Source organism: Gallus gallus, chromosome 1 (assembly GCF_016699485.2).
Source record: "Gallus gallus isolate bGalGal1 chromosome 1, bGalGal1.mat.broiler.GRCg7b, whole genome shotgun sequence".
Classification (NCBI taxonomy): Eukaryota; Metazoa; Chordata; class Aves; order Galliformes; family Phasianidae; genus Gallus; species Gallus gallus.
Window position 1 is genome coordinate 109,250,890 of NC_052532.1, and position 26,127 is coordinate 109,277,016.

At 40.4% G+C, this 26,127-nt stretch overlaps 1 protein-coding gene across 1 annotated transcript in view; it reads left to right on the forward strand.

Moving 5' to 3' along the window:
• The first annotated feature begins 18,471 nt into the window (after positions 1-18,471).
• UMODL1 (uromodulin like 1) overlaps positions 18,472-26,127 on the forward strand; it is a 48,536-nt gene continuing 40,880 nt past the window's right edge. Inside the window, exon 1 of the mRNA XM_040652924.2 lies at positions 18,472-23,679. Within this exon, the coding sequence (XP_040508858.1) occupies positions 23,562-23,679 (118 nt within the window). The 5' untranslated portion in view covers positions 18,472-23,561. The remainder of the gene's footprint in view (positions 23,680-26,127) is intronic.

Sequence of the window (26,127 nt, forward strand, 5' to 3'; positions counted from 1 at the left end):
TTAAGAATAGCGTGGTTATGAACTTATGATTTCAAGCAGTTCTAATTTTCAGTGCTTTGGTAAAACACTTTGATATATTTTTTTCATCTACATATGTGTGGTTGCAGCTGTTATTACCAGATGCATGTTTATTGAGGTTTGCTTTCCACTCAGGGTATCCAGTAGCTGCTCAGATTAAGTTCTGTTGACTCTTGCCAGCAAATTTAATCACTGGAATTTTGTTCAGAACTCCTGCAGAACACAAACAGAAAGCAAACTATGTGAGAAATATGGGTGATTATATGTGGACTTTGTGAGAAAAGTATGTTTGAAAACTAAAATGCTTGGCATTGGTTGTACGTGTGTGTACAAGAAGTTACCCTTCTCGGATATGAATGCTGTACTCTAGGGCCAAATTGTGTACACTGTACAGTTTTTTTATATTGACATTTATTTCATTCTCAATATAAAAGTATTTGGAATAAGGTCATAACCTGGAACCTGGAATTTTTGATCTGTAGTTCCCTAAAATTTTTTAAGTGAAGGTTTGATTCCCGTTTCATTAATTTAAAACGAATGGCATCAGGTTATTTTATTTTACAGAGCTAAAGGTGTATCTCAGATACCCGTAAGCACCCATATGCCAGTAGCTGAGAACACCTGGTTTTGGAGGGGGGAGGATAAATAGCAGACATCAGAAGGAATGACACACAGTGTAACTTTACTTCATTTTAGTGGGGGAGCTTTGACTATGTGAAGCAGTAAGATTTTTTGTTTCATCTTGGTAGATTCTTGAGTCTTATGGCCGTTCTGTACTCCAGGGGCTTTATATACTCTGTGTATAAATGCCACATATACAGCACGATACACTGCTGCCACATCCCCTCCTTGCAGGCAGTGTGGCTTCTCAAACATTACTGTTCTCATGTAGCTGCTATAATAGCAGAAATACAGTACTGTGAGGGCCAGAGTATGATGTCTTTGTTGTTTCCAAGAAACAAGAGTCTGGAATTATTGCAAGAAGTATTGGAAAGGGTGTTAATTTGTTTGTAAAGAAGTGCCAGCTCTCTCAGCTGGCTCCCAGACCTTAGCAGTGGAGCACTTGCTGGTGCTGTAGAGCATGCTGGCTGCTCCACGTTCCCTCCAAAGCCTCCTGAATCACTGGGAAGTGTAGCATCAAAAACAGCCACGTGAATCACTTCCTCTCTGCCACTGTGGTATGCTGCAAATGTTCCTGGAAATACTAGAGGTCTACCTCATTGATTCCAAATATTCTGCTAAAACACAGGTAACTTACATCTCACCAAAGCACACACATAATTTTCCACCTATTTCTCATTGCTCACAGCTGTCCATGAAAAAGAACAAGTTTTATTTCTGATTTTTACTATGGTCCTATAAAACATGCTATGACGACTGTTAATAGGTAAAAAGAAATCTTAATTCTTGCTAGCAAGAACCTGTCACTTCTTGTCAGAAATACTGACGCTACCAGTAGTCAGAGAATGGGAACAGACTGACAACCAGGCAGAAAGATATGTAATGACGACAGTACAAAAATCACAGTGTTTCCATAACCTGTGTTAAGCATGGTGCACCGGTGAAACTCTTTCTGGAGATTTAAATTTATAACAAGAAAATAACTATAATAAAATATAATGTAAAACTCGGGTCTCCACCGGTGGTATTGCAATTTCTGAGTGCCAATTCTCAAGCTATTTTAGCTGTCCCTCTCATTCTTCTGCAGATAGCAGAATCTAGTTAATATTTTCCACTCAATCCACGTGCCCAGCAGCTCAGGCAGTTTCAGATGAAAGCTGCCAGATAATTACAAGTTAGATAATGTTACCATAGAAAGCTGCTCAATAGGAGGATGTACATACCTATTTAAGAAGGAGATAGATAGTTCCATGGGTCAAACAATGATTCAGAGAAGAGTAAGCTTCAAAATATTAAGGCATTCATTCTCTAAGCAGGTAGATGGTCACAACACTGCAATTGTTGTTTAAAAGAATAACGTATCTTCATTTCAGACTAATAAGCCATTCATGGATACTTTTAAAAGTATGCTGACTGAAAACCATGAGAACAACTGAAATACACGATTTGTTGTGTGCAACAAATAGGGAGTGATTTCGTGTTATCAGCTCCGCTTAACTTCAGCTGGACATTGGTTTCTCAGCTCTCCTAAAAATAAAATGCAAATTATTCTGATTACAGTGGATGTGTGTGAGACAGGTTTACGAAGTAGCTTGGATTTCCTAGTTACACATGTGTATGTCCTGGCCCTTTATTTTAAGCAAGAGGTATGTGTAGAAACTCATGAAAGAACCAGTGGAAAGACAGACGATATGGCAAGTGTATTCCATAATCCTGTCCGTGTGCTAATGCCAAATGAAGAAAAGCAAAGCAAAATGAAGTGTCTCGTGCTTGTTACTTAAAATAAATAAATAAATCAAAATATATATTAAAAAAGGAAGACTCGTGTTTAGCAAACTTTATTTCCAGGAATAAATCAATAGATATACATGGATTGATAGTGGGAAGTGTGCATTCGCACGTTAATGATGTTTATTGACCAGTTTTCCTGTAAACGTGGCTTTAGGGACCAAGTTTCTTGGCAGGGAGCACTGTGACTAGTCTCATTTCTCTGGAAGGCGTATAAGTGAATCAGAGAGCACCAAAGAGTTGTTACTGCTGTGGAATATTTAAAAAGTCAGCGTGATGCTCTAATTCCTCAGTAGCAATCAGTTTGGCCTCAAACAACCATCTTCTGAGGGTAAGAGATTGCACAGAGATGGATAGCAGTTTTCAGACCTGCAACAAGTGCATTTGTGCTTGCATTGTTAAGATGCCCCCCAAATTTAGAGTACGATGAAAACATGATCTTTCATTTGAGTAGACTTTATCCAAATGCTAGAAAAGATTTGTGGTAACTTCCAATTAAATAAAAATGCAGAAGTCAGGAAGCAAAACTCTTGGCTTACAGAGAAGTTGTCTACATTTGATTGCTTGATCAAATAATGTCTGAAATGTTGAGATGCTGCTATAGGGCATTTTTTAATATTATTTTACGCAGCTTAAATCTGTCACGTGCACTATTCCTGAGGGTGCTGTTATGTCACTGGGTTATTTCACACTGGATGTTTACGTGCTGCTCCTAAGACTACAAAATACACATTTCAAGGAGAGTTTGCAATCTATAACAACTTTAAACTGAATGTAGTGCCTTTTTAAAGTTCAATACAAAGCCATGACCGTAATGTGAGATGAGGAACTGAAACTTGCTTTTGGGCTGTGAATACAGACGTACTGCCCTATAACAACTAAGGGTCAGCTTTTGCAGTTTTATGGCCCATGCAATCTTATTGATGGCATCTCAATACTGATTTATTCATTACTGAGTAGGAAGGTCAAGTGGCATAGCAAAAATAAACAGCTACCAAATTATTGATGTCTCTATGTTTATGCTACCGGCTGAATTTCTTATTGTCAGTTCTATACCATCAATTTACATTCCACGTGTTATGAAACCAGAAAGAGGATTTACTTTGAAATGCTTTTCAGTTCTGACTGCCTGAAATCTGTAGGAGGGCTGGGGAATACAAAACCAGTGCTCTGGAAGAGGTCTTTTCACATGACCTGCTTTTCTGCAAATGTGATGCTCTTCCCCCCAACTTCCCTGTGGCAGTTCATTATATATGAGCCAATTATATATGGAGAAGAGAGGCCAATTGCCTCTCTAGCAGAAGTATCTTGTTTAAGGCTCAGCTGGCTAGGATGTGTTACTTTCTATTTGAGAGATGTACGTGTGTATGTGTTTACAGACTATTATGTTTACAAGGCATTTTGAATGCTGAATATGAGGAGGCAAAACTTGGCCATGCCATCACACAGTTGTCTTCCCCTCCCTCAATCGCACAAATGTTATCACTTCCAATGTTATTCTCTTGGTTATTGTAGCAGAAATGCTGTTACAGCCAGAATCAGTGATTGAGCACCTGGTGAGAAGGCAGAGCCAAACCAGGGGAGCTCAGGTGCATGCAGTGAACCTGAGTGACTGGAAGGGATGGAGCCAGGATCCATCCCTTTCCAGACCTTGTTGTAGGGTTGGCAGTGGAGGCAAGGGGATCTTGCTGGAGATCACTGCCTACCTGTGGCCTTCTAAGGGTAAGCAGCTTTTTTCTTTTGTTTCTGTGTCTATGGCTGTTGCATTTGGACTTCTCCTCACTTGCTGCAGCCTAGAACTTTGCCACTCTGCTATTATTGCTGTGCTTTTCTTCACGTTATAGTGTTACAGTTATGTTGGCAGGAATCACACATCACCAGAAGACCTCAGTTCTTGAGCCTGCAGAAGGATTATAATGTGCAAATGCACACGTACTGCACGTGTCTCAGTGCACAAAGTGTATGTGCTGATTCTGCTGAAACTGTGGACTTCCACCTTGCAGGTGGTGTGCTTTTAGGCTGGCTGCAGTGAAGTCTCAGCATTGTAGCGCACGTGATGTGCACTGCCACAGGTTACTGAGTAACTGACTTTTTTTTTTTTTTTGCAGAAAATTAGGAAGTTGAACAAAACCACAAAATAAATAAATAATTAAAAAGAGGAGATGCAGAGAAAATTTTGCCTTTAACTGTTCTCTAATTTTGTACACTGTGTTGTTTGTATGTCTGTACTGTAGATAGAAGACATTTGACTAGCTATCACATCTAAGGGCTTAGCACCAGAGAAGTCTTTGGCTTTAAGATTAAGCAGGTACAATCTCACACTGAATTAGAAGATGAGGGCACTTATTAGCTCATTTAAAACACAGAAAATGCTGAGAGACATAAAGAAGCATAAAAAGCCTTAACTGTTGTGTCTACAGTGTCCATGGTCATTTTTGTAAAGATCTCTTCATATTTCCAAAGTAACACATGGTAGTATTGAGGTTGTCTTTACATACAAAAGAGATGCTCACTGTTGGAGAGGTGAAAAGAACAAATTTAAGCAGAGAATGCCGTGTTGCCAGGATGGCATACAGGGGAATTTCTGCTGGAGCCTGACTTGCTTGCAGAAGAGGCTGCAGTGGTTTAGAGCAAGTCTTAAACCTTGACACCAGTGGTTGGAGAATCTGACTCTCCTGTCTTGTCAGCAGATGCTGAGGTTGCAGGAATGGTATCCTTGTTTCCAAACACCTGCAGGAAGGTGTGATGTGGAACAGGAGCTTTGTCTTCTGCTCCCTGGCATGCTGCTCAGCTGCCTGGGCATCTTCTTTCTCCCCTTCAACTGGATATTTTTTCATTTAAACTTGGGCTGTAAATTTAGGAATGTGTGCAGACTCTCTGCCTTGGAAACTTTCTCTATTGCTTCGCACCTGCTGTAGACACACTGTGATGGGAGCTAGCTTGTGGTCTGATTTCCTCTACTAGTACATGGATGACCAACCTTTTAGCTTGCCTGGGCCACGCTGAGTAAAGAATTATTGTCTTGAGCCGCATGTGTGTAGGTTGCTCCAAAAGTAATGCCTCCTGTTTTTTCCTTGGAAACTGCAACAGATACAATGAGCACAGTAATGCTGTTTGATAGAGCAAATTCTCAGCTGCAAAAACACTGTTTTTGTCACCACCATTAGCTCTGCGTTTTTGTCAACGATGAACAGGAGCCTGCATGCCAAGCCAGTGCATTAAAAGGCATAAAATTATTTGCCAGAACTTGAGTTGGCACTGCACTGTGCGTCATGCCCTGATTTCAGCCCAGGTAGTGTTAATAGTGCACCGATGTTCAGTTGGTGCTGAGCGATAGGTGCACGGCCAGGTTTCTGTTGGCCCAACATTTTTGGAAGATTATAGCTGGAATTATTTTTCTGTTAAAGCTAAAATGACACTCTTTCTTTCCTTATATGCTTCATCAGTCCTTCTATTTTAGGTCAGATGATTCATCCCTGCATTATTGCTGCATTTCCATTGCCTTAATTGGGTCTTTCTGAGGCATTACGGGCTATATGTAATTGACAAATGTTACTTGAAGCATCATGCAGCTTTGTCCTTTCCTTCCTATTTTCCCTCTGTCATTGTCTCTGCTTTCCCTAACTTCTCCCCTTCACCAAGACCAGCTCTCCATCCAAGTGTGTACCAACACAGGGACAGCAATTTCTTCTGCGTATAGTGATTAAAAACTGGGCTCAGACTAATTACATGCCTTTATGTCTGTTGACTGCAACTGGTGGGTATGGAAAGTGTTCTAGTGAGCCATAGCTTCACAAATTATCCTTGCCAGCTCAGCTGAAAAATCTGGCCGGAAATGTGTTTTTAGCTAATAGCAAACAAAGTATCACTAAAGAGATTGATCGTGTTTAATATTTATAAGCACCGTTTATGATGCCAAATTGGTAATAGTTTTGTGTTCAAAGATGATGAATGCATTTACATTTTAAAGGAAGTGTTTGAAGTCATTGCTATTTACACAGACCTCTCTGTATGGGATTTTAAGACTGAGAAGGTAAAGAAGACTACAGCAATCGTATGGTATACATGTGCATGTAAATAGTTCGTAAAACCTTTCATTAACTCTGCATCAAATTTATAGCTTCTGGCAGAGCTTTTCCTCTGAAAATGTTTCAAGCAAAAAAGTAGTAGCAAAACACATAGCAAGTTTCAAGACATAGCAAGTCACTGGAAGCTGCAACTTCAAGAAAGAAGCAGCAGTGGGGTTCTTTTAGCAGCAAAGGTTGTTATCCACTGGAATAATTTGCCACGGGCTGTGGTGGCTTCTCTGCCATCTGAAGCAGACTCCTGTCTGCAAGTCATGCTGTAGCCCAAGCATGGGCTGGGCCTGCCCCTCCTGTAGCAAGCTCTGTAGTGATGATGTGTCCAGAGCATGTGGAAGCTTTGACACAGAGATGACTCTCAGAGCTCTGAAAGAGGAGCATTACAAGGGCATGATCAAACTCTTAATCCCCTTTAAACAATATACTGATCAATACCAATTCATAGCTGCAGATTTTAGTAGATTACAGAGATTAATTTGTTTTCTACTCGGCTGAAATTTCTGGACATCTGTTTAAGTGTGGGCTCACTGGAATATAAAACCTAGACAAAACTTTGCATTGTGTCACTGATGGATGACCTAAAAATAACAAATTCAGGGAATTCTCTGAAGATATAGCAATAATTTCCTGTTGCCTGGCAATATCTTCAGAACCGAATACAGAACTGGGAATTTATTTTATGATGCTGAGCAGAAATATTTGTTTGCAATTTTCCACTGTGATTCCCCCAGGAGGAAGAACCCATGGCTCACATAGATGGAGCCAATGTTAGTGACACCTTCTATTCATCTTGGCTGGTTTATGACCAAGTTTCTGTTGCTCTTTCTGTATTTGCATAAATATTTACCGAAATATATCTTTGCATTTTCTCAAACATATCCCACTTATCTTTGATAGGAATTAGTTTGAAATATTTTAATTTTTTGTTGTAATGTAATTTACATGTTAATTTATTTTTAATTGTTTCATTTTAATAATCCTGCCTTTGCATGGCATGCAAACATATTTTGCCTGTGTGCAAGGAGAACTATGAGTTTTTCTGATGTTACTGTAGATGACACTTTGTTACCCATGCAGTATATGTGATTTGTTTTAAAGGGAGCCTCTTATGCCCGTGGTGCTATGCTTGACAGAAGAATGCAAAGATCCAATTCCATAGTACACTTCAGGGAGGTAAACTGCTGCTTACTCCCAGTAGTTTTTCCCATTGCTTGTAGAACTGGGATATTTTTATGACTGAATTCAGCCTCCAACAACAAAAAAAGATAAGTTGAATCTCTTTGTCCTCCTGAAATGTACTGATAAGAAGTGGGTGACAGCCTTCCTTCCTTCTTGAGCTTCTTTCTTGGACTTCTCGGGTTAATTTTGTGCTATGACCTGGGATACACCCAGTGTATGCCCTCATTCTGCGTTTTTTGGAATGCATTAATGCTGGAAATAGGCTTATATGAACTGACTCTATGAACAAAGTCATGAAATAAATCATTCGGAGCCATTCTGATGACAGCCACAATGGACCTATTACACATTTAGAAAACAAATGCATGCTGAATTCAACAGTTTCAAATAGTTTGTGTTTCTATTCATTGTTGGTATTGTAACATTTGGTCAATCCCTCCGATAACAGTAAACCCCCAATCTCCTTTTATGGTAAATTCTATCAGAGCAGATCTTGCTTTTGATGGGAGAACTGATGAAAATTGCATTTAGCTGGTGATGAGCTCAGATGAGCAAGTGAGATTTTCTTGTTTTTCTTTTGTTTACATAGTAACTGTATCTTTCCTTTTCCCATACAAATGCACATCATGCAGCATAGCTGAGATGTGCTGCTTTCCCTCCCCCCCCCCCCCCCCCCCCCCCCCCCCCCCCCCCCCCCCCCCCCCCCCCCCCCCCCCCCCCCCCCCCCTCCCAGAAAAAGTTACTAATGACTGAATCACTTGAATGCTGCAGTTTGGAAGCAAGACTTTTCAACAGAAAAATGTTCTAATACTGCTCATATACTCATCCTGCAGGATGAGATCTGTCATGTGTCAAGGCCACCTTGTTACACCTGCCTCCTAAAAATAATGAGTTCTGTAGAGAAGATGATCAGGTTGCCCAAAGCATTGAAATTAACTGTTTGAGTCACAGATTTTTGCAGCATCTCAGTAGTTTTAAACATAACCTCAGCAGAAGCTGCTTTTTACAGCACAGGAAAATAATCAAGACATTATATTGATCCCAAATTCGTTAAATAGCTTTTGAAGAGATTTGGAACAGATATTTGGGCATGCAAAAACAAAATACATTTCATTTGTTTTCATAGCAGCTCATTGCGTAATGTGACTTAGTTTGAATACCGAGAGCTGGAAAGGATAAACAAGTTAATAAGGTGCTATGGGACTTGCCTTTATAGTGTGCATGTAAAGACTTGTTAGGGACAGACTGGGGCTAAACTGATAGATAAAGGCTTCTAAAGGGTGTTTACAACATCCTCTAATCGATCTAACATGAAGGGAGTCATTTCCCTAGCCACTGATTGCACATAACTGCCTGAGACTGTAATGCACTCCATAGTTTCTATTTCTTTTTTTCTCCTTTGTCTTATCTACCTGCATCAGAACTGGTCCTTCCTTGTCACGGTTCCTTTCTGTATAAATTTCAATGTGTGAAGAGTGCAATCCTGGTTGAAAAATATTTCAGCAGGTTGAGACAGTTTCATCTTTTAAATTTAAATATTAACCCTATTAAATATAATTCACCTTGCAATGGTTATGTCTGTGTATGTATGCACACATACATGCATGTACTTGTATGCATGTGTTGTATATACACGTATATATATTTCTGTGTTAGTATAAACAGATACATATATACAAATGTATATTTTGGTGAAGATAAGAAAAAAAGGCAAAATATTCATCTGTTTTTACTAGTCAGACTGATAAGAATGTAAAAGACAGAAGAGGATCTAAATGCAAATTAGTTTAAAATAAACCTTTCTGCCTGGATAAATATTAGTGCTGCTTGTAGAAGGTTTTCTTAAGTGGACACTGAGTTATGTGTATAACCCTTACCCTTCTGGGAAAGCAGTCCTCCAGAGTTATTTTGAGACAACTCTAGATTGAAAATCAGCCCATTTGGTTAGGGACCAGGTGGTTGCTTAATGTAGGCGCATGACTTCAAAATTTCAGATGTCTAGCTTCTTTTTTCTAAAAGTAAACTTCCCATTTTTGCACTTTACACTTCAAAAAGAAAGGAGATACCAGTTTTGTTGAACATTGCCTTTACCCCCTCTGGATCGTGTCTCCCTTGGAGGGTGTTTCAGCCTCTTCCTAAAGGTGGGGATGATCTGATTATTCTTCCTTTTTTTCTGTCCCAACGACAAGAGAATTACATAGAAACCATTATTCTTGGTCTGCATCGCCCTTGGGTCAAACAAAACTCCAGGTAATTAGTTGAGCTTTTGGCTGCTTTCATTGCAGCTCTTCAGAATGCAATACTACTTCAATCATGCCATTTTTAACCTGAAAATATTGTTTTGATTGCGGATCATATGATACATGATTTTCTACCAGGTTCTTGTTGTCATAAAGATATACTTGTTATTATGAGGATCCTTTCCTGTCTCTCCACAGCATGAGTTTTCCACCTTGCTTTTAAAGATACATATTCACCACTTCCTGGGAGAAGCATAACATTCCAACAGTGACATCTGGGTGATTTTCTCATGCTGCTGATTGAAGGTCTGCCCATCTGCTGTTGTTTATAAACCCTTGGGACTCATCACATGAGCTTTTTCAGTGCCCAAAGTTGTGTTAAGAATTCTTGCTCCTCTTGCTTCTGGAAGAATAAGATCCATCAAAAAATGAATCTTTAGTAAGCACGGAATCAGACATCTCCAATGGTTTTCCTCTTTGTTGCATGATTAGAATCAAGGGCATAGAGGCAAAGCATGCATTTACTGTTGCAATCAGCCTAGCTCTTGCTTCCTTAAATCTCTTGCATATAAGGTGTAGAAATCTTGTAGACTCTTATATGGCATTTCCTGACTTTGCCAGGGATGCTGGTCCATCCATTCCACTCGATCTCTGAGAAGTCAAGAACAGCAAAATAAATGAAAATCTGAGAGATGAAATCCTATTTCATTTGCCTCACACTTTAAAGGAGTGAATGTGCAGTTTTTTGTAACTCATTAAAGTGATACATGTAATGATTTCAGCAATAAAGTGCTTTTGAGGAGATTGATATACCCTTGGCTTCCACATTTCAATGACAGCTTTAGACACTGGATCTGTTTATGAGCTCTCGAGCAGGACAATATTCAGTTTATAATATGTCAGAATTTAGTTACAAAGATGAAGAGTGATGGGTATGATGTGCGCTGGATTTATACTTGGCATTCAAATGATAAACCAATGTTAATCATGATGACAATCATCCTTCAGTGGTAGCGTTGCCATTACTGTATCTATAAAACAAAGACCTTATTTTCAGCAGCAAATAATGAAGAAAATACTCCCTGTCCCAGAGCACTTGCAATCCAGATATCACAAAGGACAGGGTTATGTGCCTCCTTAATCAAAGCCAGATGTTCGATTTCAAGAAGGGAATTAAAATTTATTTTCACTAGAGAATTTTTCTCAGGCTGAAGGTCAGCATGGGAGAAAGCACACAGGAAGTTTCCCTACTGGCATTTGTGCTAATTAAGGGTGCAGAGCAGATTCAGTAGATAACTCACTGTTTTCACAAGCCAATAAACATTCTGAAAAGCATCTCCTTTTGAACTTTAAATATCAGCTCTCAATATCTAGTAAAATGTGATCTACTTATTTTTAGCTTAATAGAGCTGAATACTTTCAGTAGTTTGTTTTTATTTTTTAACTAAGAAAATAGTTTTTCTCCTGTTCTTACAGTATGTAACTACATTTTTCTCTTCACTTGAGGATGCCAAAAATTGTCTGGAAGCCCCTTTGTGCTCTGAAGATTGAACTCCAGATCACCTCCTTGCAAGACATCCCTCCTTTTCCTTGATTAGATTTGCAGAGAAGGTGGTTGGTTGTTTTTTGTCTTTTATGAATTACTAAGCCTGTGATGCATTGTTATCTTTTTCCAAGCATTTTGAGTTTTTTCTTCCCCTTTCGGCACTGTGGCATAGCAGAGAAACTGTAAATGTGGCAGCAATTCTTGCTATTAGGAGACAGGGATGATTTTCTTTTCCTGAGTACACGGGGAAGCAGACAGATCTTACTGAGGCAGGGGCTGCCTGAAGGAGAGGGTAAAGGAACAGAAACAGTTTTCTTGGCATCAGAAGTGGAAAGCTCAGAGCTGAAAAAAATGTGCTGTGAAGGAGTGTGGATGGTGGGAAATTCCTGCTGAAGAAGAAGCCTTCCTCCTGCCTGCACAGAGTGCTGCAAATTGCACCCCCTGCCCCGAGGCTGGAGGCCAATATTAGATTTCCCCTCTTCCGTTACTTAATTCACGAGTATTGACAGAATAAACCTTGTTAACATGTAGGAAAACACAGTGCCAGCTGGAACTTTGTGCTGCTCTGTTTAAGTAGAAACTCAAACTCAACAGACGTTTCAGATGGCAGAAGTCATCTGGTGGGCAAACCCATGGCAAATACATCTGCAACAAAATGCGGAATCAGAGCAGGATGCCAGTAGCCTCCTGCTGAGTAATTCAGAGGGAGTTTTAGCCAGTCAGTGCCTTCTAGGCAAGCCTGGATAGTTGTTCAATCTTGGGTTGTCTCTAACAGACACCCTTAGAAGTGGTTCTTACCGGCAGTTCATAGTGTGCTTTTGGGGGAAGGAGATGATCAAGGGCATGAAAAACCTATAGATCCTTTGATTTTAATCACACTGGTGATGTATCATCAATCTCAAAACAGAAGTCATTTCAAAAATAACAGCTACACTTAACAGAACTCCAGGAATTTCTTAGGGGGAAAAAAAAGCGACAGAGAAGAGAGAAAAGCATTTCCTCACTGGATACGGTGTGATCTGTGACACTACTGGGGAATTATGTATTTGTTCAGATTCCCACAGGAATCACTGTGGGATTCAGGACACTGATTTGGATTCATAGTTTGTCTGGACAATTTGGCACAAAGATTAAATCTCTTATTCTTTTTCTTGCAACTGAAGCTTCTATTCCGTACTGGTTTTAATTACCTTATGTTTTTTTCTGCATGTCCAAAAAGCCTATCCTTCCTATCTCCTTTATAATTAGTAATCCAATTTGTCTGGGATGGTCACAGTTACAAGAATTAGAAGGAAAAAAAAAAGAAACAATATGCATCCTCCAAACAACTCACTGCATTCCTTCTTCTAAAGAAACCTACTCAAGGGTTCATACCTCCTAACTGGCTTAAAATGTGCTGTTTTTTTTTCAAACCTTTCTTGAAGTCCTTCCTCAGTATTAACACAGCAGGAGTAGGGTGCCATAGTTTTCCCTGTCCATATACAATAGTTTCTCTTAGTCCAGTGTTTCTGCTTGAAAAGGCTCCCCGTCCTTCATGAGCTTCTTTGCTTTTAATTGAACTGGCTCAGGACCACACAGAAACAGTTTTCCTTTAGGTCTTCAATGTGAGTTGTTTACCGTAAGTGTTTAAATATAAGATTGTTCATTGATTTATACAGATATAAAAGACTTTCTAGGATTTGGATGATAGATCAGCATCTACAAAAAAATTAGATAAATCTCTCATCAGAAACACATATATGGTTCTCTGTGTACTGTATGGATCAGGTCTTTCATTGACTAAAAATGAGAGATTGTATATTTTGTCTGTTTTGTTCTGTGCTTCAGATCTGTTTAATGGGGGCAGGTAGTGTGTGTACAAGACATGGATTAATGAGGGTAACTGTCTGTCATTCCCATCCATATTGTGGCTGCAAGTCAGACGTGCTTGGGAGATGTAAGAATTGGGAAATTAACCTTCTTCCAAGAGGACCAGCAGGTACTTTCATTCAGAAGAAGAGTAGAGGCAGCTGGATATTTGCAGTCATTGCTTTCTTGAGCCCTATAGCATTGGGTAAGCAAGAAAGTATGAGATTGGTATCACGATCTTGTTCCTTGTCCTTTGCTGCAGTGAGCCAATGGTCCAGCCAGTGAGATAGAGAGGAGAGCCTCTGGTTGCATGATAGTCTTGACTACACGGGGGCTCCAGGTTGACTTCACCAGAGAGCAGAGCTCAGCACTGCCACTCGTTCTCTTCTTGAGGAGCTGCAGCTGCCATGAGGCCTCTCCTCAGCTCCTCTGCTCTGGGCTGAACAGACCAAGGAACCTCAGCTACTTCTCACACACCTTGCACTCCAGACCTTCACCATCTTTGTAGCACTCCTTTGGATGCCTAGAGAGCACCTAGCTTTATGGCATTTTTGTACTGTGGTGCCCAAACCAGCACCCAGTGCTGGAGGTGAGGCCACACAGAGCAGAGGGGACAGCCTCTCACCTTGCCCAGTAGCAGTACTAGGCCTGATGCACCCTGGGTACAGTTGGCCCTTTTTGCTCCAGGGTACACTGCTGACTCAGATTCAACTTGCTAGACCCTCCAGTTCCCCTTATTCAGGGCTGCCCTCCAGCCTCTTGTCCTTGAGTCTGTACGTATACCCAGGGCTGATACGACCCAAGGGGATGGCATGGAGCTGCACCAGGGGAGGGTCAGTTTGGGTGTCAGGAAAAGGTTCTTCTCCAGATGGTGACCGGGCCCTGGAACAAACTCCCCAGCGCAGTGGTCACGGCCACAAGCTGCCAGAGTTCAAGAAGCATTTGGACAATGCTCTCAGATATAGGGTTTGAATGTTATGTGGTCCTATACTGAGTCAGGCTAGGCTGCATGATCCTTGTGGGTACCTTGCAAGTCAGGATATTCTGTGATTCTATAATTCTAGACTTGGCCAATGTAATCCATGGATTACACTGAGCAGACGAGACCTTCTGACTTTTCTTCTAAGGAGGCCTTCCATAGAAAAGGGACTCTCATCACCAGGACTTGAAAACACCTGCTTCTAGAGTTATACACAAGTACACTATGAAATGTCTCATATGGGATGTACTTCACTGCACCACTGCTAAACCATGTAGGGGGTGCGACCAGCCCTTGCATCTGATACCAAACTCAGTGTTGGCAATGGGACCATGTCATCAAAGCACAGGAGAAAACAAGACCTCCTCTGTGCTGAGATTGCACAATCAGTGCTCAGTCAGAGGAGCAATGACAGGCAGAGGTTCAGCATGACTTCCTCCTGACTCATATTTTTTCCCACTGTTAGCAATAAGAACTTTTTCCTCATGAGTCACTTTAATGCAGTTTATGCGTGTTCAGGGAAAAACAAAACCCAAAGGTTTTCCCGAGGAATAGTTTGCTGGTAAGGCAGAACAAATCACTGAATGCAGTTAGGGGCTGTTCTATCTGCACAGAAGAGCTAATTAACTCCTTGGAGTTCCAGTGAATATTTTTTTAACATTATTTGCGAATATCTAGTTGTGTGTAATGCATTTGTCTTCAAAATATATCTGTAAAATATGCAAATGTTAATATTCCACTTTCTGATTTTTTTTTAAGCTCACAGAAACAAGAACTCCTTCAAAAATCTTCCATGTTAGCTATCGTCCATTGTCACATAGACCTAACATATGCTAGTACCATGCACAGTACTTTCCCTATTTATTTTTTTTTCAGATGACAGAAGCAAAAGTATATTTTAAAGTATTGTAGGCATGGCTTCCAAAGAATCTGAAGTGTACTTCCTGCCTCCCTATGGCATCACTGCACTGACAAATTCAGCGTTTGGGTCATGCTTGTGGCCACACGCAAGCTTGTTGTCAGGGAACTCAAATCCCAGAGCAGCATTTTGACTCTGAGAGCTGAACAGTTGAAGTGTCAGGCAATTTCAGTCTTCTGTTGGGAGTAGACATTAAGGTGTTTATATTGATTTTTCAGAAGCTGGAATAAGTTTGTATATTGATAATGGGATGGATCTATTTTATTTCATCTTTAAGTGCATAAAAGCTTCTCCTGGCTAAGCCTTTCTGTTCCTTCCTTCTAGCACTTTTTGATCTCACTGTCTGATCGGGGCCAGTTTTGACAGATCGGCTGAAGACTTGAAGGCAATAAATTTCCTGCAGGCTTTACAAAGATCAAGAGTGGAGAAGAGGAAGGAAGCATCTGAAATCCTGACTAAGGGAAAGACCGGGGTTTGAGCTTAGCTCTTTCTAAATATCTGAAATGTCACAGCACGGTTTTGTCTTCATGTTACCAGCTCAGGTGGATTTATTTTCACTATGAGGTCCTCAGGAGTGGTGACACCTCCATCTATTCTGGCCGTCTGCTGTGGTCATAGTCTGGGCTTTCTCAGGCTGACAGACTGTAATCAGATTGTAGAGATGGAAGACTGAAAGAGGTTCAGAGAAATTTACTGGCAGCTGATGTTGAGAGGTCAGATTGAATGACTGAACGGTTCTCAAGCTTTAGGTTTGGAATACATATGGGTAGACATGATGGCATCTGGAGCACGGAGCAGCTTTTGTTAGATTCCCATGGAGTCCAAATTCATGATCCTGTATCCTGCACACAAACCAACCCAATCCATCTTGAAACATCATAACCACTTTGGGTATCTGATACAGAGATTACTTCATAGGCAAAATATTGTAAAGCAAAAAATAATGTTGGAGCAAGTGACCTTTCTGTGTCAAACTCCTGACCTAACAAAGATCAGGATCTTCTAAATGACTAAGTAAATCAAAAGTGTATATCTCTGAAGAAATAAATATGTAAGAAGTGAGATGATGCATTCCATCTTTGAGCATCTGCTTCTCACATGGATTTTACCAGGCTTTTATTGGCCTACCCCTTCCTTGTATCAATTGCATACTTTAGATCAATTCAGACATTACAAATGTAATTGCAGAAAGTATAAACAACAGAGCCAGGAGAACTGATCAGCTCCACATGACGGCCAAAGTGGGCTCTAGTGAGCTTCTTCCAGAGTGCACTCCAGCATGCTACCAGCACCACATAACCAGACATTTTATTCCACTAATCATCTTCTCTCCATTCCTCTCCTTTGACCTTCCTCAACACCAAAGCAAAAGTGAGCAAATTTTCCACTGGGTTCCTAAGGTAACACTTAGTGGAAAGGAGCAAGGGAAAAAGACCAAAACTAACTTTACTTGTGAAATACACCACTGGCTACTTAAGGTGTCATTATGTGTAATCAGCCATACGTGTACATGTGGTCGGTTTTCTAAAATGACTGACAAATCTATTTAGCTTCCCTATAGAAGCCTCTGTATTGATCTACATTAGGTAAGCACAACTCATTACAGCAGTGACGATAATATGAGGAACATATGCTATTGGGATGCAAACATTGCCTGGGATGCAAAGCATCATTTTAAACTTACTGTCGTTGCTTACTGCAGTGAAAGAACTTGTCTGGAAGATCTGAAAATGGCTGAACAGGTATAGGAGGAAAGTATGTTTGGCTGAGAGTTGTCTTCCAATATCTGCATGGCTGAAAAACCACACTGCTGAGTGCCTGAATGGTTGTAATGCTGAAGAAATAATGCAGATGTTAATCAGACTCTCAAAGAATTTGAAAATTCCAAGATAATTCCTGGATACTCTTTTGTATCCATTTCTTATGTAGATTTCACCACTTACTTGTCTCTAAATTGCAACGATGGATTTGAAGGGTGGACTATTCACTGGGTAAGGAGTTGGTTGGATGGTTGCAGCCGGAGTGTTGTTACCAGATCTGTGTCCAGGTGGAGGCCTGTGATAAGTAGTGTTCCTCAGGGGTGTATCTTGGGATCAGTGCTCTTTAACATCTTTATCAACAACCTAAAGAGTGAGTTTGAGAGCACCCTCTGTAACTGTGGGTGTCACCAAGCTGAGTGGTGCAGCTGGTGCAAGAGAAGGAAGGGACTCCATCCAGACAGATCTGGACGATCTTGACAAGTGGATCTGTGTGAACCTAATGAGATTCAACAAGGCCAAGTGGAAGGTGTACCATTTGAGTCAGGACAATCCCAGGTATGTGTACAGACTGGGAGAAGAGCTCCTTGAGAGCAGCCCTGTGGGGAAAGACTTAGGGATTCTGGGGGATGAAAAGCTGGACATGAGTCAGCAGTGTGCGCTTGCAGCACCAAAAGAGGGGTTGCCAGCAGGGAGATGGAGGGGATTGTTCCCTTCTGCTCTGCCCTTGTGAGGCCCCACCTGGAGTACTGCAGCCTTGGGCACTCAGCACAAGAAGGACTGGAGTTGCTGGAGCAGGTCCAGAGGACGGCACAAAGATGCTCAGAGGGCTGAAGCACTTCTCCTAGGAAGAAATGCCAAGGGACATGGGCTTCTTCAGCCTGGAGAAGAGAGGGCTCCGGGGAGACCTCATTGTGGCATTCTGGTACTTAAACAGAGCTTATAAACAGAAGAGGGACTAACATTTTCCACAGTCTTATAGCGATGGGACACAGGGGAATGGTTTTAAGCTGATTTATACTGGATATAAGGAAGACTTTTTTTTTAAATAACGATGGTGAGGCACTGGAACAAGTTGCCCCAAGAGGTGGTGGATGCCCCATCTTTGGAAACGTTCAAGGTCAGGCTGGAGAGGGCTCTGAGCAACCTGATGTAGCTGAAGGTGTCCCTGTTCATTGCAGGGGAGTTGGACCAGATGAGCTCTAAAGGTCCCTCCCAACTCAAACGATTCTTTGATTCTATGATTGTATGATTCTATGAAATGCAATCCAATTCAGGTGCTAGTTTGGAATTATCTGTATTTGAATTTGACCAGAACATATGCTTCTTGCAGAAACTAAGAAGTCATTTTTAGGAACTGTAGATATTTTTTGATAGTGCTATCTGAAAATTTTCAATCAGTCTCTTTTATTTTTTTGAAAAAATTCAGATTGATCACTAAAAAAAAAAAAAAAAAAAAAAAAGAGAGAGAAAAGCCATGAAGTAAAACATTTATTTTTGCAAGTCTTCTTTTTTTGTTGTTTGTTTAACATTTTATCATTTATTTATTTATTTATTGAGTCAAATTACATGCTCTGTAAAACCTAGAGGCAGAATCTCCCTACTGCTCCCTCGTTCTATTAGGAGATATAAATGGTGCACCTGGGACATGCAACCCAATCAGGCAGCCTGGTGCAGGCAGGAGAAGGAGTGCTATGGTATACGTTCTCCTGAGGCACAGCTGCAATGTTTCCAAGCCAATATATATCTATATACTTGGTTGAAGTATTTCCCTATGCCCATATTCCAATTTTCACTGAAGGCGTTTTTCATTTGAAGGCCATGACCTTGTGAGTATTGTAAAGGTGTTTCCCTGGTAGTGTTCAATGGAAGTGATATTCTGATATTCTGCATGTAGAGAACTGAAAGACTTTGTGGTTCCAGCACCCTTACATCTGTTTCTATCTTAAACACAAAACTGCCTAAGACACTGTTATTTGTATTTAAGTACATGTCTGAACACATTACAACAGCTCAAAGAATCGAATCTGTGATTTTTCCATACCTCACTGTCAGCTCCTCATAAAATATCATGTTTTGTTCAGTCCTTTACATTGTATAAGCCAAGTGATGTTGTACTGAAGTTTATCGTCCTGCACTGTAAAGCCATAGGCACATTTCTCTTGGGAACCTGCCATCATGATTTATGTGATGAGAAGAAAGGGATTTTGGTGTCTCAGATGTACTGATTCATGATCTGACTACTAGGGGCTCTTGTTTGCCTGGCATTGCTTTAGTTTATGTAATGCTGAACTTGTGATGAAATGAGGAGCACTGTGAGAGCAGCCAGTAAAAGAGCATATGTCCAGTAAAAATCATGGACAGAGACGTACTCTAAGTGAGTTTGTTTTCAAGGTACAGGGTAATACGACCTAAAACCAGTATTACCTGACATGTGAACAGAAACAAAATTCAGGTTAAATCTACCTGACAGCTGAGGTACATAAACCTGCCTCCTAGCTGTCAGGTATTCAGGGTGAAGAAATAATAAGTTCTGGGAAGCATAAATATGGACTAAACCAGGAATATTTAAATGCTCAGCTTGCAGGGTGATGCAGAGGTGTGAAGCTGGGCAGGCAGAAGAGGTAGGTTCCCTGGAGAGAGCACGGAGGAGAGAGAAGCAGCAGAATTCCCACTGGAGTCCCTTTGTTTCTGTTGTTAGTAGCTAACATCTATGCAACAGGCATAGAAACAGCGTGCTGCTTCCCTTAATCCTAATGTGTGGAATTGAGGAAGATTGAGTTCAACTTCTCTGCAAACAAAACAGTAAGAAGGGCCAATCTGGGACAGGCAATAAGATGGCCAGAATCTCTTCTCTTGTGTCTGTTCTTATCCTCTGGGCAGCCACGCAGCGGGGAAAGGGCAATGAAATCACAGGTGAGTGATGCAAAGCTGTGCAGAGAACCACAGCCTTTATGTAGGACAGCATGCGTTGGGTGTGGGATCGATCCTTGTGTGAAATAAATAAAACTGTTGGGAGAATGGGGAAGGTCACAGTGAACGCTTAAGAAAATGCTGTTGACAATTAACCGAATGAAACCTCACCAAGCCAAAACACAGCTTTGTCCCCAGCTCCTGGTCCCCAGGCCTTGTTGTTCCTCTGTGCCATAGATGAAGGAATAGGATTGTTGCCTTATGTGCAGAAATGTGTGACTTTTTAACGTAAATTGTCATTAAAATAAACCTTTGTAGGAAATTATACGGTAATGTACCTGGCAAGTTCTGAGAGATGCCTAAAATGAGACTGTAGGTGACATGCTTACCTTTCACATACGTTGTAGGCTGCAATTTGGAAAAACCGAATCCAATTGCTAGGTTTTAACTGCTAAATTAAATCCTAATGTGTTCTTAATTTCTGGGTTGATTTATTTCAATGAGAAATACTGTGATTTTTGGCTGGGTTTTGTTACATTTTTTTAATTAAGTGGTTTCGCAAGTCTCAGTTAAAATCCAAGCCACATTTTTAATGTCTTGCTGGCTTTTCTGCTATTCTGCCAAAGCCACTTTTAAAGAAGCTGTTGCAAGAGATCAGGGGTTAGCAAAACCATGGTTGTTGCTGTTAAAAGTCAGTGGCACAGACTTAAGAAAACTGGAGTTTGTAACACCCAGAATAATTGAGTTCTCGACCCATTTTTTCCTCATGTCTTGGAGCCTTTGCTTCTTAACAATGCTGTGTTTGGCTCTGCCCCCGGTGAACCTGTTCCAACAGATCACTTCTGAGGTTACGTCAAGGCAGGAGAGGGACTTGTCCCTGGCTCTTGCTGCCCTCCAGCTAAAGGTTTGTCAGATTCCAGGTCACGGTGGCATTTCTGGCCCTGGAGAAGGTCTTGTGAGGCTTCCAGAACTGTGACTAAGTCTGTGGCACAAATGTTATCAAACTTGATTGGTTTTTTTTTGCTGATTTTTTGATCATACTCTCAGGTACTGACTGTTCCGGATTTGGCTTCCAGGTCTGAGCAGCCTGCTCCTAACGTTGACTTTCCTTTCAGCTTCTTCTAAATATTGGTTTCTACTAACAAAGCAATTGCTTTAATTGTTTTTCCTCTTGTTTAACATAATAAAATTAATACTTTCTCTGCCAGTGCAGAAAACTGGTGGCTGTGAAAATAAAAACTTGAAGCCCAAAGATGACAAGTCTAAGGTAGCACTGCCAATGCCAGCTGGTTCCTTTCCTCTTTGCTATTGACTTCAGCTCTGTGCTGCTGGAAGAAAAAACAGCCAGTGCTACTCAATTCTGCTTGATAGTGCCTTAATCCCATAGATGGGGGGTAATGAGAACTGACAGCCAATTCGCTAAGGAGTACAAATTGATCTAAGTCACATTGCCCAGCAGGAAACCACTGTCAGCAAATAATTGAACTCTAAGAGTGCCAAAATTACTTTAAACTGGATCAAAATGACAGGTGATGGTAAGGTTAGTGGTGCAGCCTTATAGTCTAGTCTCTTTCTGTGCCACGATAGCCATGTCTCAGACCTTCTCTCTTGGCTGTGGCAGCCTCATTCCATACCTAGGATCAGTGTTTAAGTATGAAATATGATTTCATATCGGCACTGACAGCTGTAGCTTCTAATTATAGACTGTGTCTAATTCTATACCATTTTATTCTCAGTTTCATACCTGCATTTATGTTGCACATTGCTGTAAAGCCTAAGCCAGCTCAGCTGACTCTGGAATTTCTAGCTTTCCAGTGCTATGTCCTTGCTGCAGCCTCAGCTCTGCACCAAAAACACTGATCTCCAGTGCTCTCCTTACTTGATTGTTTGCTTTGAGCTCCTGCATTGCTTGAACTATGATAATACATCCACAGCCAATTATTTTTTTCTCTTTTCCCCTCTCACTGAGTGATATCCTAATTTTAACGAAGTAGAGAGGCCATGGATGGACACAGGCTTTCATGATCTCTCTGTCCTCTTCCTGGAGAAAAACCTTCTGAGTTACTTGGTGGAGTGAGCCAGCTTGAGAGACATATTGTGACCTATGGTGTCTACCCCATACATTGTTCTAAACTGTCCTTGCACAACAAATGGATCATGTTCTTTTCCCATTGCTATTCAGATTGTACATGTATCATTTGTTTAGCTGGAAAGCTAAATGTGATAAAAGCAGAAGAGTCCTAACAACCTGAAGAATTCTTTGGTTTCTTCTTTTTACATTTTTCATCTTCTCTGGAAAAAAAAGGTAAGCTGTACAAATAAGATAAGGCCTAAGTATTTAATTTTATGCTTATGCACACTATGTTAACTTCAGTCTGTTGTCTGGCTCCGATCCCCTAAGAGCTCTCAGAAACAATCCTACCATAGTCTTCAGCTAAATCATGTTTATCCTTATTAAAGCTTCTTTTGCTTTGACTAAAGGATGATACAGGCCTTTTTAATTCTATCCCATCTCCTTCCCAAATGGGACACAGGGTGAGTCAGCCCTAAGGCTTGTATAATATCTCATTAAAATACAGCCTGGTGTCTGTAACATGGCTGTAGGTTGCTCACTGCTAATTCAACTCCATCTGTTTGTTGTTTGTTTTTCTTTTTACTGCTCCCAGTCAAGTACTTCAGTTTTAAGCAGGACATGTAACAAAACTAACTTCAGTCCTCATCACCACTGGTTCTGAAAAGAACCTCAAAAATGGAGTTCCATTCTCAGGCCTTTGTGACATTATGTAGTTAATGAACTTACTACAACCTTCATTTATACTGAAGTCAATGAATCACAACATCTCTCAAAGGACCTGGTCTAATATTGTTTACTACAAATGCAGAAAGGCCGCACAGAAGCTCCAGGAACACCTTTTGTGCCAGATACCTGAAAGTCCTTCCCACTGATGTATGAGTACCCAGTTTTAGCCTAGGGCAGTGTCTGAAGGATGTCTTTTCCAGACATCTCCTGTGACTCATCTGCCCGTGAGTTGCTCATGCTTCGTTCCATTAATAGTCAGCAGAGCTAGATGAACACTTCGGCAGCGTGAGCCTCAAGTGGACATCTAAAGTGCTTGGATGACTCTGCTCTGGAACTGCCCGTTCTGTTCCACAATTCATTTCTATTAATGGATATTAATTTACTTTACACTTACTCGAGTTAAATTGCCCTTTTTCTGCGTTGTTCCTGAAGGCACTGAGAACTCTTTGAATTCTCTGCCAATATGCATTCTTTTCTGACTGGAATGGTTGCTGTGACAAGCAGTCACTACTAATTCTTTCTTCTGTCCATTTTTCTGTGGTGACATTCTTCCTAACATCGCCTTCCTGGAAATCATTCATCTGTGTTGATTCTTTCAATGTTTTCTCATAATTCTTGACATCTTTAACTTATTTTTAACTATTTAACGAATTTTTAACCATTTTAAAATTTAATTGCAGAGAACATGTGCTATGAGTTGAAAAGTTAGGTCTAATCCCTCTCTTTCCTGTTTTGTTTTCCCCTAGAAAGAGGCCTCTCTTTGCTAGGCTATCATCTGTGCCAGTATAGCCTGACCAAAAATGTTTTTAAAGTGGTTGCCTACCAAAAGTCCTTTGAGAAAAACACTTCCTGTGGTGGATGGGTACCATGGATGGTATGTCCCCGGATGTACTACAAAACACAGTATCGTACTGTTGAAGTTCCTGAGACCATCAACTTTACAGATTGCTGTGAAGGATATGAGCAAGTTGGGCTCTACTGCTCTTTAGGTAAGTTTTAGTCAGATTAATTGTTATTTATAAATAAATGCTTTTTCTGAAAGAGAATTCACTTAAATTGAAACATGTAAATACTTAATTCAGTTCTGGCCATAGGTTCATTGAAACAAGTGGGTCTGCAAAAATTCACAGTAAACTTAGGCCAACGTGATAAGGAGTAGACCTGAAACACTAATGCTCATGGTTCTTCCTACGTGCCACACTTATTCACAAATTTACCAAAATTCCAGGTGAGCAAGAAGAAGGTGCTTGCTTGTTATCACTCAAAGGGCTCATTATTTGTCCTGATTCAGGCCAATATCTGTGGCCAAGTGGGGTAGCTCATGTATCCTTGCAATGTGCTGTATCTGCTTTCAATGTGCTTGCATTTACGGTAGGAACCTTCTTCTTAAAAGTAATTTAGGATGCATTTAGGATAGCATTTCCTTTGATATGGAGCATGATCAGTTTCCTGGCTGCTAACCCAATTTTGTTGTTAATTTAAAACAACCTGAGGCTTTGGGCAAGATGTTACCATCTGCTTTCCTACCAAAAGTACATTAGGATCCATTCTCTCAGGTACTGCCTTGGTTACTTAGGACTATGTTGAAAACAGTGACCATTTTAGTGTATCTGATCTAACTTCTGAGTTACAATAAGACTCTACTCTAGAGGACTTAAACATCTTTGACTGAAGATGGAAGCTTTTCCCACTTCCCACATGAGTATTACCACATTTCAACAAGAAATTCTTTACTTTTAGCAAGAATCGACTCAGAGTTGGAAGGGATTTTTTGAGTAAAATGGGTTTCTAGAGAACCTCCAATGGGTTCCCCTGACAAAGTCCCAGTATTTGTTGGTCTACCAAAGTAAGTTTGTATAACTTGACGTTTTTAATAGCATTAAAATTGAGGAAAATGTTTTGTTAATCCTTTTTGGTAAAGCAGGGATTTACTTTGATTTATATTAAGTTCTTTAAGAACTTCTGTTATCCAGCTGAAGTTATGCTTGCAAAAAAATTGTTCAGGTAGCATTTTGCGCTGGATTGTATGTATTTGTTTGAGAAGACTCAAATTATACCCATATAACTTTTTTTTTTTATTTTAATTAAATGCAACTTTTTCTTAAAAGTTGTATGATTTTAACCTGAACAGGCATCTTGGATTAGATAGGATAGTACTAGACTATTCCAGCACCCAGAAAACTTCTACAAGACTTACTTTTGTCTCTGGTTTTCAGCATGACATTGCTTTTTCTTTGTTTCCCCTTTGCATGGGAATTTACATAATGTCATCACAGTGACAAAAGATCAAAAAAGAAAGGTCCTATTGCAGCTCTGGCTCTCCTTTTGGGTCACAAGATTTAAGTGATTGAGTTCTATGGGAATGCCCCTGAACTCATCCCTGCATTGGATCATATAATGAGACATGAGAGGCTATGAGCCATATGTCTTGTCATGAGATGTGTCAAGAAGAATGTGTTCATCCTACCTTTAAATTACTTCACAGCATTAGAAAATGAACTTCCAGACATTCTTTTTACAAGATTCTCTCCAGAGTTGGTAGCATATTGTATCTAGCGGGAAAATGCTTTTGACAGAAAGATCAGAACCCAGAAGTGGTCGTTGTGTTTTATTCTTAAAACAGTTTGCTGGAGAAGAAGAAAATGGTAATGAAGCATACATTACCCCTCACTATTGTATCCTGCAGTTTTTTTTTTGTCTCAGTGACTGTGGTGGAGCATCTGCCAGGGCAAAATGTGACCTGCAGGTTATAGTATTTCCAGGCAGTCTTGTTTGACAAGCAAAGGACCCACCCAAAATAATGCATATTTTCCAAGCAGCAGTTCCAGGCTTGAGGAAGTCTCCAGTAGGTCTAATGAATGTTGAATAATCACTCTGGTAAGGTCCTTCCTATATACACACATGTGCATGCGTGTGTGCACACTTGTAGAGTAAATAAATTAACCCAGTGACAAGGTTGAGAAGCAGTTGGAGAAAACTGCTTTCGAATTCCCTAGTGCAAGGAAATAACTGCATCAGCCAGATGTTGGAGAGTGACTGGCTAGTTCTGGTTGTCTCTATTCACACAAGAAACCCCTTGAGGAACCATGATTTTCAAAGTGTTTCAGAACCTCTGGAAATCTTCCTTGTTGGATAAAAAGTCATCCTGGTTAACACTTTAAATATTTTTCGCCCTATAATTATATGCCTTTTAAAAGCATCTCTTCAGAAATTGTAGGCCTGAGAGGTGTTGGTGAGTTTATTTCCTGTAACTTTAACAGATCTGTAAATCTTCTGTAAAATTTAGCTGCAAGATTTCCAATCTGCCCCTGCCACATTGTGGATATACGCTCTGGGCAGGTTTGCCTGTGAAGCACTGTGGTCACCTTGACTCTTTTCCTGTCAAAGTTAATTTGGGAATATTTTAGAATATAAAAGGATTTGTCTGGCCTCTAGGT